The sequence below is a fragment of the Juglans regia genome, chromosome 15, assembly GCF_001411555.2.
Source record: "Juglans regia cultivar Chandler chromosome 15, Walnut 2.0, whole genome shotgun sequence".
Taxonomy (NCBI): Eukaryota; Viridiplantae; Streptophyta; class Magnoliopsida; order Fagales; family Juglandaceae; genus Juglans; species Juglans regia.
Window position 1 is genome coordinate 16,397,359 of NC_049915.1, and position 14,718 is coordinate 16,412,076.

Consider the following 14,718-nt stretch of genomic DNA (forward strand, 5'->3'; position numbering starts at 1 on the left):
AATTGATTTTTTGCACGCCTTCCTGATCTCTCCTTTGCCACACATATTATTAAGATTAAACAACTTAATTGGTAAATTGCCATAGATTTACATGGCTTTGGGATTTGGGATAATGCTTTCGGCGCCTGATGCCTTTTGTCAGCAATGTGTGCACAGTTCAACGTCTCCACTTCCAAATATTCTCGTTTTGGTAAGTTCAATTTTATTACGAAAAATCAAGGCAAGTAATATATTATGGGACATAACACCTAAAATGTTAAAAATATGTTAAAAAAAATGCAGTAATTTAGTAATCATTTTACAAAAAGAGCTAAAGTTTTTTTTTTTTTTTAAATAAACCTGTATGTTGTATTAACTGAATTACATAGTTTATCAAAGTTTACAAGCTTTTGAATCTCTTGAGAATAGTCATCCACCCATACTTTCTCTTTATTTACAAATAAATTATTTTTTGCAAGGCTATGTGCAACACAATTACAGTCTTTATTCACATACAGAACTTCCCAAAGCCTTCTATTCTTTAGTACCCCCTTCAATTCCTCTATCAGTTGGCCATGCCACTTCCATGAAACTTCATTATTGTTAACAGTTTTAATCACAATTAAGGCATCACCCTCCAATTGTACCATACTAAAGTTCAATTCATCACACAGCTTCATGGCCCTCCAAAGAACATAGATTTTAGCCAAAACAGGATCAGAAACACTTTGTCTAGGACTGCATAGTGAGACTAGGACTTCACCACAACTGTCTCTAATCACCACCACAATCCCACCTCTGTTTTCATTAATCTTCAAAGTTGCATCCTAGTTGACTTTAACTATCTCCCCAACAAGTGGTTTCCATCGAGTAACCCTACTACTTTCAGCACCATTCCTCTGGCCACTTCCTTACTTGGTCTGTGCTTGCTGAAATTATGTCAAGCAATCAACAACTTGATTAAATACATCAGTAGGTCCCTCAAACTTATTATCAAAAACCATCTCATTTCTCCTCAACCACACTCTTCTCAGCACCATAGCCATTATCTTCAACTGATCTTGAGCCAACTTTGAAGTCCATTCTGACTAGAGATCAAACATGTCCCTTTCACTGCTAGACCATTTCTGCACTGGACTTCTCTCACAAGCCCACACATCACTTGCCCCATTGCAGCTCCACAAAGCATGAAAAACTGATTCCTTAATCCTCTTATAAACTGGACATAAAGCTTCTGTTAGAACTTTCCTTTTCATCAAATTCCTCTTTGTTGGAAGACAGTTGGTGATAGCCTTCCAAACAAAGACCTTTACAACCTTTGGAATGTTCAACTTCCATAATTTCCTCCAAGCCTCCTTAGCTTCATCTGATGCCTCTCCACTCACCCTTCTTCTCCTTTTCATTTCAGCACGATTAGCACTTTTTACACTATACAAACCATTCTTTGAATAAGCCCATATATGTTTATGAGGGAGCCCAATAATACTGACAGGCAGCCTACACACTACAGCAGCTTCATCTTCATTGAGCACTCGCTTGACTAGCTCCACATCCCATCCTCTATTATTTACAATCAATTCCTCCACTCTTGCCTAAACATGTAAAATATTCACAGGAGATTGGACTTTGAAAGTTACAGCCTTGGGAATTCACCTATCCTCCCAAATCTTTATATTCTTACCATCCTCTACCCTACCCTCCATACCAAACTATCCTTCAGTAAATCCAAAAAATCCCACAAGCTCCTCCAAATAGCAGAAGGTTTAAACGCTAAAAAAGTTTGCAAGATCTCAGAATCTCTAAAGTATTTCTCCTTTAGTATCACTGTAGCAATAGACTGAGGGTTCATCACCACCCTTCAACACTGCTTTGCAAGGAGAGCTTTATTAAAAGCTTCTAACTCTTTAAATCCCATACCCCCATCAGCTTTTGACAGTCCTATTTTTACCCAAATGCTCCACTAAATTCTATTATCCCTCTACTTGAAATCCCACCAAAACTTTGCCATTTGTGATGCTATATCCTAACATAGCTTCTTGGGCAATTTAAAGACACCCATATAGTAAGTGGGAATGGCTTGAATGACTGCCTTTAATAACACTTCTTTTCCTAGGGGTGATAAGAACTAGTTTTTCCATTTACTCAACTTTTTCCAAACTCGATCTTTGATGCTATTGAATGATTGGTATCTGGACCTACCAACCATGATTGGCAGACCTAGATACTTTTCACAATTGTTCTGCACTCTAGCCCCACAATTCTTCACAACGTCTGCCCTCACCTCAGCACCAACTATTAGATTAAACAGAACAGTTGTCTTGTACTTATTCAAACTCTATCCAGATGCCTTCTCATACACCTCTAATATCCCACTGATTTTCTTCCACTCTTTCCAGGAAGCTTTCTCAAAGATTAAGCAGTCATCTGTAAATAGAAGGTGAGTCAGTTTCATCCCCCCTCGACCCACTGAAGCTCCTTTTATTTCACCTCTTCCTTTAGCCTGCTCAAGCAAGGCACTTAATCCCTCAGCACATATAAGGAAAAGATAAGGAGACAGTGGAGACAGTGGGTCTCATTGTCTTAAGCCTCTTATTGGATTAATAAAACCTCCTAGCTTTCTATTAACAAGAACAACATATAAGATTGATGAAATGCAATTCATAATCAGACCAGTCCATCTAGCCCCAAAATCCAACTTTTTCATGACTACCTCCAAATACCCCATTCCATCCTGTCATAGGCCTTTGAAATGTCTAATTTCACTGCCATGCTTTCCACTCTACCTCTATGCCTACACTTCATCGAATGCAACATCTTATAAGCAGCTATGACATTGTCTAAAATCAACCTTCCAGGAATAAATTCACTATGGCATTTTGAAATAACATCATCCAACACCTTTTTAAGCCTATTTGCAAGAGTCTTTGCAATGATTTTATAAACAACATTGCAAAGATTTATAGGCCTAAACTCATTCACACTACTTGGCTCACTTACTTTAGGAATCAGTGTTATAAAAGTCTGATTGATAGCATCATGCAAACTGCCACCATTCAAGAATCTCAACACTGCATTACACACATCATCTCCCACCACATGCCAAAAAGACTGGGAAAAACAAGCCCTAAAACCATCAGGTCATGGGGCCTTCAAAGCTCCCATCATTCTCAAAGTCTCCTCAACTTCCTTCTTTTCAAATTCTTTTTCAAGAAAAACATTCATAGAGGCTGGTACCCTAGGCTCCACAGCCTTAATGCACTCCTGAATAGCTTCAGCAGATGGATTTGCACTAGCATAAGTCTCAGAGAAATTATCTCTGAAAGTAGTAGCAATACCTTCCTCATTTTACCTTAAATTGACTGACCATCTCTTATAGACACAATCTTATTCCTTCTTTTTCTCTGATTAGTACACTTATGGAAGAATCTAGTATTCTTATCTCCCAAGTTGTACCAATTCCTCTTAGCACGCTGCTTCCACTTCACATCTTCTTGTTCCAGTAATAGACTCACCATCTCTTGTAAAGCCTTCAAATCCTCCATATTATTCTGACTTAAATTTTCTTGAATTTTCTTAATCTTGAGAGAAATTTGTTCAATCTCCCTCCCTCTCCCCTTATCTCTCTCTTTAAAACATGATAATAAAGAACCACTGCATGCCTTGAGTCTAGACTGAACTCTTTGAAGAGGTTCTTCAATTGAATGTCCCTTCTCCCATCTTTTTCTAATCACATCTTCACATTCTTCATGTTTTATCCAACAAGTCTCAAATCTGAAAGGAAATTGTTTTCTCTTCCTGCTTTGTTCACCTTCAATCATGTATAGTAGTATAGGCAAGTGATCTGAACACCTTCCAATCAAAGCCTCTACTCGTATTTCCTTGAAAAGAAACCTCCATTTATCGTTCACTACAAACATGTTCAGCCTCTCTTTTATAAAAGACTGATCAGTGTGCTTATTGGACCAGGGGAAACCACTCCCACGACAACCAATATCACCGAAACCACAATCCTCCAACACCTCTTTGAACAGATTAATTTGACTCTTAACCCTACTCTTTCCTCCCACCTTCTCTCCTCTTGCCATAGAATTTCATTAAAGTCTTCCCCTACACACCAAATTACATCATTTGAGAGCTTCAACTTCCTCAAGAAGTCCTAAGAGAGACACCTCTTTCCTGTCTTAGGATGGCCATAGAATCCTGTAAAAGTCCAATCTCTTTCACTTCTTTCCCCTTTAACAAGAACATTGACATGCCAATTCGAATAATTGACCACCTCAGCTCCTTTCTCCTCCTTCCAAAATAACACAAGACTACCTTTCCTCCCAACAGAATCCACAACCAGGCATCCTTCCATGCCTAGTCTCCTCTACAATCCTGCTATTTTGTAAGATCTAGTTTTTGTTTCACAAACAAATACCAGTGTAAACCTCATCTCCTTAACTATGAAACTAAGGTCTTGAATTGTCTGAGAGTAATCCAGCCCTCAGCAATTCTAATATATGATATTCATAATGACAGATGGTGCTGCATTAGAATAATCAGGTTTGGTTGGGTATATATAATATAGTTAGAAGAAAATCAATTAATTAAATCCAAAACCAAATCCTAGCAAAGTCAAAAGAAATCAAAACAAAATATCAAACCAATTACAGATCTTGAGAAAACCAAATCCGAATCCAAAACTCTTTTACCGAACACGATGATTAGACTTCCCAAAATGCTAACAATTAACACTCTAATGAATTAGGAGAAATGATATTTATAATTATGTAATGTATAAGTATTGCGTAATATCTTTAATAAAAAGTGAATAAATATGAGATTCATATAAAAAAATTAATTTTTTAATAATCAATTTCATTATTTTTTAAAATAATTATACGGAGCTTAAACATTTTACGACTATGTATCGAATTACTATAAGGCTGTTCACCCCGAATTAATGGAAGAAACGTGTCACACTATAAGGCTACTATGAGTTGAACATTTTTTTTTTCTTATTTTCAAGTTTTAAAATAGATATTTTTACAAAAATTTAAAAATAGAAAACTTCAAAACAAAAACTAAAATGGTCACCGCCAAATCCAGCCACCCGCTGGTGGCCCCAAGCCTTGGCAGCCACCGGAGAGGGAGGGATCACTCCCCTCCCCACCAATGGCTTTTTTTTTTTCTTTTTAAAAATAATCTTTTTTAATTTTATCCTAATTTTTGAAAATAAGAAAAAAAAAAGGTATTCAATATGCGGTAGCCTTACAATGTGACATGTCTTTCATTAATTAGGATGGATAGAATTTGTGAACATAGAGGTTAATTCAAAACTTGTTATAGCATGGAGAATTAATCCTAAAAAGATCGCATCAGGACCGAATCTCAAACAGAATAAAATACATGGGATTGTTGTCAAAATTTTTCTTCTAAAAAGCTATGATATTACACCTACAAGTCAGATTTTTCATTAATCGTAGTGTTAACATCGTATTTCACACGTCTTTGCACTTAGTTCCAGCTGCTCAAGTATTTTAAACTGGACCTCGATCGATGAGGTACGGGATTCCCGGGCAGTGGTCCGGTGCGGCTTTACGATATCGGTGTGTACATCCATAAAGATGAACAATATTTAAATACAGAGAAAATAAGAAGAGATGAATACACAAATTTACATAGTTCGATAATAGACCTACATTCACGGGAGTTTAGGAGAGGGGAGATTCCACTATAATATACTTTTTATAGTCTCTTAAACTCTCATTTCTCATTGTACAATGAAAGTTGTAGATCTATTTACTAGAAAAGAAGTTATCTCTAGAGCTCTCAAATTGAAGAAGAAGTCGAAGAATAACCCAAAAGTCAGAAGTCGTCCCAGAGTCCCCCAAATCGTAAGCTCTCTATCCCTTTTATCTGACCCTTTGCTTGCGTGCCCCTTAGTAGTGGTGATTCTGTGAATGATATTTACTTTGCATGTCTAACTCATTCTCTCATTCTCACTTTCTCCTGACACCTACCTCCATGCCTCTTAACACCTTCACTCTCTAGTCCCTTCTTATCCTCTATCTTTCTCATATTTTGTCTTCTAGTGATGCATTCTTGATGGGTAAGGCCATGAAAACTATTTTGGGCTTGTGTAATTTACCCCTTCGTGGATAGTTCCAAACTTTAATTGGGTATGCAAACTACTAAACATCAATTGTATATAGAGAATCACTTATCCGTTTTAATAATTTAAAAAGCAAATTGGAAAATCGATTTCCCATTTACATATGGTAATGCGAATTTACGATAAGTTAACGAGTTTTTTTACTTTTAAGTCAGTGTAGAGAACAAAGGCAAGCCTGTATGAAGAACACAACGTTGATATAATAGAAGTTAATTTATAAGAGAAGTTTGAAGGAAAAATAAGAAGAATAAACTCCATCCTTACGAGCCAAGCTTTGATATCCCCAAGAATGATTTGTTCATAATATCATCACTAATCCCTGCAAACTTTAGAGGTAGCCATAACTCAACTTTAGATCCAACCGAGGCTGAGGGCAGCAAGCAGCCAAAAACTCTCCCAGCCCCACTGCATCAGTTTCCTCAAACCCCACCACCCTTTTGTTCATTTGCTTTTAGCTCCAAACATCAACACCCCACCACATCTCCACTACCATTACCTATTTACCTTTATTGATCTGCATTCCCGCACCTCCAAAATCATAAAGCAGAAAGAAAACCCACACTCAGAAGCATTTCTTCACCCAGAGAAAGAGCCTTGCTTTGTACCAATGTCCCCAAACCCACCATTGTTTTCTTTCTTCGTTTTCTTTCCCATTCTCTTTCCCACCTTTCTGTGTCTGGCCAATCTGGACCCGGCCACGATCCAATTCCTCCCAACCCAATCTCTACCAGCAACAATTCCTGCATTCCCGGAACAATCCAATGTGGCTGGCTGCCCACTAGACCTCTCCGATGAACTCTTTAATGGGATAAAAACCGCATGTAGTAGCTCAAAAGGTGGCTCTAATGGGGAACTCCGCCGAAGCCGGTGCTGCCCTGTACTAGCAGCGTGGCTTTACGCCGCCTACTCTGCCACAGCCCTTGGCAGGGCAAGCAGAGTAGCCGCAGCAGTGGCGGCTAGTCACGGTAGCAACAATTCCTACGACCTGCCGCTGCTGCCGGATGATTCAGAAACCTGTGTGGATGACTTGGGGAAAGCCCTCAAGGCAAAAGGTATAGAATTGGAGAGACCTAACGCCACCTGCGATGTGGTGTACTGTTACTGCGGCATTAGGTTGCACACGTTGAGCTGTCCCGAGGCGTTTTCGGTGACCCAGAAGGGGAAACTGGTCGGGGATGAGAGCGTGAAGAGGTTAGAGAGGGATTGTTTGAGTAGCAGCAACAATGTGAATGGATTTCCAGGTCTTGGTGGGTGCTCCAAGTGCTTGAACAGTCTCTATAAGGTGAGTTCTTCTCTCTGTTCCATCAATTGTTTCAACGATCACTTTCTTCCGTGCAAATATTTTAATTCTTGAAAATTACATCTTTGTTTTTTCTGTTCTGATTCTCACTATAATGGCTAAGGGAGAAGAATTAAAAAGAACAAAATGGTAGTCTTCTTCATCCAAGCTTTGTAATTGGGAAAGTTTGTGCTACTTTGTCAAAGTCCTTAGGGTAATTTGTGACGCGCCATTAGAGCGAGTCCATTGTTGCCTTGCCACCTAATAAAGCTAAAGCATAAAAGACAGACAATGAAAGAACGAGAGAATGAAATATTACAGTTCATTTTTTATCTTTTTTAAGAACCATACTAAAGCTCACACGTGCCCGAAGACGAGTTGGACTGTCATCTATCGTTTCTTTCACCATTTTTTGCAGTAAATGACAAGCACATCCACAGTCAAATGACAAACACATCCACAGTTTTTTTCACAACTTTTTTCACCATTTTGTTGGAGATGTACTCCATATGCTTTATTTTTCATTTGTAAGATAATGTGATTGAGTTGAGTTCCTAGAGATTATTGTTTTATATTTATGTCATATAGTTGTTTAGACTGGCCTATTTTTAATTGATTTATTTAGTTCCAACTATTAGGATGGGTCTCAAGATTTCCAATTTCTGACTGTTTCAAGTCAATTTTCGACCAATTGTAATGAATTGATTAAATCTTTTGAATTTTTGAATTCTATGGAATTTTGCTACCCTGACTTAACTCTCACCTCCGAATTATACAATCTAGATTCTTGTATTTGTGTGTGTGTGTGTGTATTCTCTGTGCTGGTTAGTTTCATTTTTCAGTGTGAGGATTGGAGTTTGCTTAAAGGCTTAAAAGGTTAGAACTTAGAATTGCACCTACTAATTGGTGATGTACAACTTTATTCACCAAACGTGTGCTTGTCCAATATTCAATGTCCATGCATCATTTGTTTTCTAATTGAGACAATAATTTATGTAGGTTAACAAGAAGAAAACTTCCAATTCAAGCAAATCAGGGGACAGGACCACCAAAATGAACAACAAAGATTGTCAACTAATGGGTCTGACATGGCTTCTTGCGAAGAATCGAAAGGCCTACATTCACACGGTTTCAGAGGTGTTTCGAGCAACCATGATGAGCAAGGATGGCTCTGATCCTCGGTTGTGCGCTCTCAACAGCGATGGAATGCCTCTGGCTGTTGATTCCTCTGAAATCTCTGGCCATTCTTCTTCAAACACCCTTGGAGCACCCATCTACCTCAGCATGTTATTAGTTTCTTTGCTGTATATGCTTTCTTTGCTAAATCGTTAGGAACTATAGACTAGAAAATTTGAGCTGTGATTTATAGTTCTTGGACTCTTTTTTCTTAGTATGCAATGCCAGTTCCTCCTCTGTATGTGTTATGTGTAGGTAAATTCAAATGAGCTACTTTTGCCATCTGAAGAAACTTTGTTGTTTCTTGTGGTTTTCTGAGCATAGATATAGAAAGCTAGCTGTTGTCCCAAATTTAAAAGATAAATTTTGATGTGGGCCTCCAATAGCATGTGCTACAGAAACTGCTGTTTTGTTTTGGAGGAGACGATTCTTAGCATTATGGACACTATTTTGGTGGCATTAATGCAGAACAGTTGTGTCTTTCACGGGGAAATTCATGGAATGTCAACATCTCAAAACATGGAGCCTATTATCTATTATGGTTTATACGTGCAGAAGATGAGGCATTTGGACATAGGCCAATTGGTTGACAAGCTGGCCGGGACATTGGCCTTTTATCTATAATGGCTTCTTGTCAAAATTAAGAAATCAAAAGTGTATCATCTCTGGAGTTTGGAATAGCATAAATTTGAACCAGGTGTCAGTGTAATCAAAGTAACAGTAAACAATATCAGAATATGAGAGTTTTTTTTGAAGTATAGGGATGGGTTTCCCATTTTTCTTCATTAACAATATTCAGGATATAGGCACTCTTTTTTATATGTTTGTGTTTTTAATTTTTGTAATAAATCATATGGTATCACATGGTGGTGCAACGTCAACATCATAGCCATCTGAATTGTAAGTTTCAAATGGCCAAGTAACATTATTCTAAAGATAGAGTTTTTATTGGATATTTCCGCGGCCAGCTCTAGTATTTCAGTTACAAAGGCTCCATTGTAAGGACTGCGACCTTGCGAAACAAGTTAACTGCATAAGATCAGCTGGAAACATTCAAACAGTGCAATCTCTCCTTATGAACATTGACTCTCTCTTCAACGTACGTCCCAGATGCATGTTGCTTTGAAGCTTGAACGTCAACTTTCTTCAATGCGCGCAAAATATTCGATAATGTTAATATATAGGTCATGTGCATGCAGTAGATCACTTTCTTTTATTTTTCTCTATCAAACACCGGACTTCACTCCCAGTTCATGAAAGAAATTAAAAAATATATGAAAAACTAAGAAAAATCATGCTGGGGCATTAATTACATATCGTAAATAGCTAGTGATATCAAAATGCAACAGTTCATCACAGCAAAGATGCCATATAAAGACTTCCTATTTGAATTAATTAATATGAGTTCTCTAATGAAATGGCATTGTCGCATGCACAAGTTACAGCCCTTATTCATTTCTTTACGTGGCATGCTGCTGTTGGATAATTGGGCTGTATCTGCTGCAGAACTAGGCCCCATAAAAAATGGACATTAGTCTTCTCAACTGTCACGCGGGCATCTTACTTTCATGGTCAGAAACTTCAAGATTATTACCGGTTGAAGTGATGGAATCCTCTTGTACAGTAATCAACGGCCAGTAGAAGATTTCAAACCATGCATGCATATGATAATTACCATTACATTCAGACTGATTTTTCCAAAGAGAATCTCAAAATCACAGGTAATTAATAACTATGAGGCTGTGCACTTTTTATTACCTTTTAAAACAAGACCTAAACAACCAATGCACCTAATTAAGAACAACAACACAGCAATGGGAGTTACTGAGAAAGCTGCTCTGTAGTGCTTCAAGGTACACCCTTCACAATCTGTGCATTGATCTCCCAAAGGCTCAGATTTTTTTCCTGTGGGCTCCATCCACGAACCCCATTTGGCATGACTTCAATTCATGCTTATCTTGTGGTTGCATGAGCCCCTGGTAGTTAATTATGCAGGTCACTCATTATGCATTTATCAGGTGAAAGTGCATGGAAACCGACGGCTATGATTCAGCCATTTGTAACAGGGGGAGTAAAGGATGGTGGTTTTTCCTCTTGGCTGTCCTCACACGTGTTTGTTGCTGCTATTCTTAACTTTGTGATGGTCTATGCATGCATCTTAGATTACACTAATCCAAGGGCCCCATGCCATTTTACCTTTCACACTACATTAGTTTGTATATAAAAGCTCTACCCTGCAACAAATGTCTCATCTGCCGGACACAAAAAAGCCTAGTTTTTTTTTTCCCTTTGTTGCTGCTGCTTGTGCTTCTCTGTTCTTCCTTTTCTCATGTCTACCTCCGTTGATCCTCTTATTGTTGGCCGAGTGATTGGCGATGTTGTTGACATGTTTGTGCCTACGGCAAATATGTCTGTCTACTTTGGCCCCAAGCATGTCACAAACGGATGCGATGTCAAACCATCTGCAGCCACCAATCCTCCAAAAATGACTCTCTCTGGGAACTCGGACGAGCTGTATACCCTGGTCTGATCTGCCTGCATGCATGAGTCTTTAATCATGTTGATGATCTAAGTGACTGTTTTATCTTTTCATTTGTTTGTGCTTGGATATATATTCTTGTAAAGGATGGTTTTTCATGCAGGTTATGACTGATCCTGATGCTCCTAGTCCTAGCGAGCCCAGCATGCGAGAATGGGTCCATTGGTTAGACAAGATCATGAGCCCCCTCAATTTTTTATTTCTCTGGCTAGTTTTGTATTTTCATTTCCTTCTTTCTTTGGTTCAAATATTTTCATGCAATTCTTTTGTGTTTTCAGGATTGTTGTTGACATTCCCGGTGGAAAAAACCCAACTCGAGGTAGACACCAAAACTCTGTAGACTGACTTTCTTTCTTGTGTTTCCTTTTTCAGTTTTATTTCTGAGATCCAAATAAAGGCATATATTGAACGTTTCAATCTTCTCTCTCCCCACTCCCCAAAAACATGCATGCATGCACTCGAGTTGGTCAAGTTCATAGAATTCTCTGTCTCTTCTGAATAACCAGCTGCTGTACTCGGGGCTGCTTGTCTCAGATACTAATGGTAGAATGACATGGGGAATGGATGGCTGCCGCTGTAACCGCAGTGTTAAATAAGCAATTTCATCCCTGACAACTAGATCAGTGGTCATCCTTCCTCGATAGGGTCACAAAGAATCTTCTGCACCTCTTTTTCCACGCAAAATCAACATGCATATGAATGAATGTCTTTCGTCGATCTAGGATGTTTCTGATTTCAGAAAATCGAAATCATCAGGGCTACATCACATCCATGATGTGCCCCTAGCTAGTCTTGAAAAAAATGCTTGTGCCAATTGCTTATTAACAACTGTCACAACTCTCAAGCCGCAGAATTTGCAAAATGGGCAAAAGTATGTATGATTTTTGCACGCACCATGCCTGATTCTGGCTCTGATCACCACGTGGTGCAAATTAAATATGTTCTATCATGAACATTGTGTGTATATATATATATATATGCTTTCACTGATCTGTTTCTAACCAATATCTGAAAATATTTTTTCACCTTTTTTTATTTTTGCTTTCAAATAAATTGCATGCAAGATTGTGGACGACACGTGTTGGGCACATAATCTGCCTAAGCATGGTTCCACTTTTCATAGTCAAACGATCGACATGTAGCAACGTGGGGTCCTTTGAGCCCAGATGGCATATATCTAGATGTTCCACGTGGTAAACATGTAGAGGCCCCACTAAGAAATTTCCAAAATAAGTTCGCTAAATATAACGCAGAAAAACAAAAGAAACGTAAACTGATTTTGAGGATGCTGTAACTTATCTTCAAAAACTGAGAATATTATTGTCTTTGCAGGGAAGGAGATACTGCCATATGTAGGGCCACGACCACCAATCGGAATCCATCGCTACATACTGGTGCTGTTCCGACAGAGGGCTCCTCTTGGGCATGTTGACCAGCCAACCTCGCGTGCAAACTTCAGTACCCGCATCTTCGCAGGGCAGCTGGATTTGGGTTTGCCGGTGGCAACTGTTTACTTCAACTCCCAGAAAGAGCCAGCGAACAGGAGGCGCTGAGCAGTGGCAATATCGCATTCATGGTGTCATATATCCATAGAGAGATTAGCCATGATCGATGAAATAATATTAATTAGAAGTATCTTTTTTAAGTTTTTGTTTGACGAACGTAGTAGTACTGTGGGTCGACTCTCTTCCTTCCTTTGGTTTGTGTTTTTTGGTGTAGGAGGGAGGAGGAAGTGAAGTGCCCATTAATTATCGGTCGTTTTTTCCGGCCATTAATATATGTTAGAACTATATATGCTTTTGTGGTTCTTTGCTATTGGAATTATTATTAATATTGATGCTTGTTTTGTCTATGTATTTGTTGTTTCATAACTTCATACGATACAACAAATACGAATTAGTATCGTACGAAGATATATTAATTTATAAATTTATTTTTATGAGATTTTTTCGTAACCGTAGTACTTCTCTATTTTAAAATTAGTCATTAAATTTTAACGAATAAAAATTATTTTTTTAAATTTTTTAACTATTATATACAATAAAAAAATTTATGATATAAAATAAAGATCGTGTCCCCTAAACCGAAAGCTCATGTCTGCTCCAAAAGCTCATGTCAGTGATGCTTTTGCTGCAGCATGCTATGCTTTAATTGGAGGATTGTAACTGTGCCATGAATGGTGACTCAACCAAGTGATTTTTGAGGGAGATGCTAAAGTAGCAATTGAGTCTGTTAATACTTCCAAAGCTGATTGTTCTTGGAAGGGGCCGTTGATTGATGATATTCAGTTCATTCTATCAAGGCATGCAAGGTGGAAACTGAGTTTTGTTAAAAGGAGCGGCAACAAGGCAGTTCTGTTCGGCTTGAAGAAGGCCCTCCAGAAGTGATGTCTGCTATTTTATTAGACAAACCATGTATTGATTGATATTGGAGCAATGAAATTTCTTTCATTTCAAAAATATATATATATATATATTTGGCTGTGTATCAACGGATTGGTTTTGCCAATTAAACTGCATAGATTTGAATCAAAGAGAATGTTTGGTTTTTGTGAAATTAGCTTGAGTGTAGCCCATCTAGCTTGGCAATACATTGGTTTCTCACTAAGAGAACCAATGATCGAATCTCTCCTTAATCCCCCATGTATTAAAAAAAAAAGAAAAAGAATACAACTGGCTTTGCAGCAACATTTGTCATAAAATAATAATTTTATTTGAAAATTTTTACATCACATACTATCTATGGAGTATAATTTAATTTGAAAGATAAATTTTAAAATTTAAATTTAACAAATCAAATTATATTATGTGGATGGTATTTGGTGTAAAGGCATTGATCAAATAGCACTACTCGTAATAGAATGTATAATTTTCATGAAAAAGTATGTGATAGAATCATTGGTAGTGAGAGTTGAGGATTTTGTAGCAACAAATTGAGATGATGGAGAAATTGAAGCCCAAAATGCATGGAAAATCATCCTCAATCATACAATACAAGCTTCGGAAAAATTTAGCTTGGGAGGGGCCACAGTTAAAAGGTGTGTCACAATTTGTTGAAAGGCAACCTCCTTATGAGACTCTTTCAATTGCTTCTTTTAACTTTAGTTGCAAGCAGCTTATACATGTTGTTAAATTCCAATAACAATGTAATTGCATGTAAGCCACTAAGATGGTGGACTATAGTTCACTTCTTGGGCTCCATAACTTCACATCGCTCCTTCAAATATTGAATTAAAATTCATATAAAACAAGTCAAACTGAGTATAAAAAGATGGTGATTAGGATCAACGTTATTTGAGAGAGAAGTTCTTACTATTTTTAATAATTATAATGAACTCCAATTAACACTATAATAAAAATAAATATTTGTGATGGATTATTTGTGACAAAAACGTACTCATGTTGACAGAAAATAATCATTTTTGTTAGAAATAACTGGTCACAAATAAACAGTTTTCTTGTAATAATTATAACTTTATATACGAGTCTGACTTATCCATGCCGAGTCCAATATTAGATAGATGGAGTATGATAACGACTATATTAAAGGCGCTTTTGAGTGTTTATATATATCTCACATTAGTTATTT

At 37.6% G+C, this 14,718-nt stretch overlaps 2 protein-coding genes across 2 annotated transcripts; both read left to right on the forward strand.

Annotated features, from left to right (window-relative positions):
* The first annotated feature begins 6,401 nt into the window (after positions 1–6,401).
* Positions 6,402–9,018, forward strand: LOC108980969 (uncharacterized GPI-anchored protein At4g28100-like). Its single transcript, XM_018952039.2, has 2 exons — positions 6,402–7,418; positions 8,415–9,018. The coding sequence occupies exons 1-2, from the start codon at positions 6,744–6,746 to the stop codon at positions 8,745–8,747; spliced, it is 1,008 nt and encodes a 335-aa protein (XP_018807584.1). The 5' UTR covers positions 6,402–6,743; the 3' UTR covers positions 8,748–9,018.
* Positions 9,019–10,834: 1,816 nt separating this feature from the next.
* LOC108980970 (protein MOTHER of FT and TFL1-like) lies at positions 10,835–12,965 on the forward strand. The gene is made up of 4 exons (XM_018952041.2): positions 10,835–11,115; positions 11,234–11,295; positions 11,409–11,449; positions 12,463–12,965. The coding sequence occupies exons 1-4, from the start codon at positions 10,921–10,923 to the stop codon at positions 12,681–12,683; spliced, it is 519 nt and encodes a 172-aa protein (XP_018807586.2). The 5' UTR covers positions 10,835–10,920; the 3' UTR covers positions 12,684–12,965.
* Positions 12,966–14,718: the final 1,753 nt, after the last annotated feature.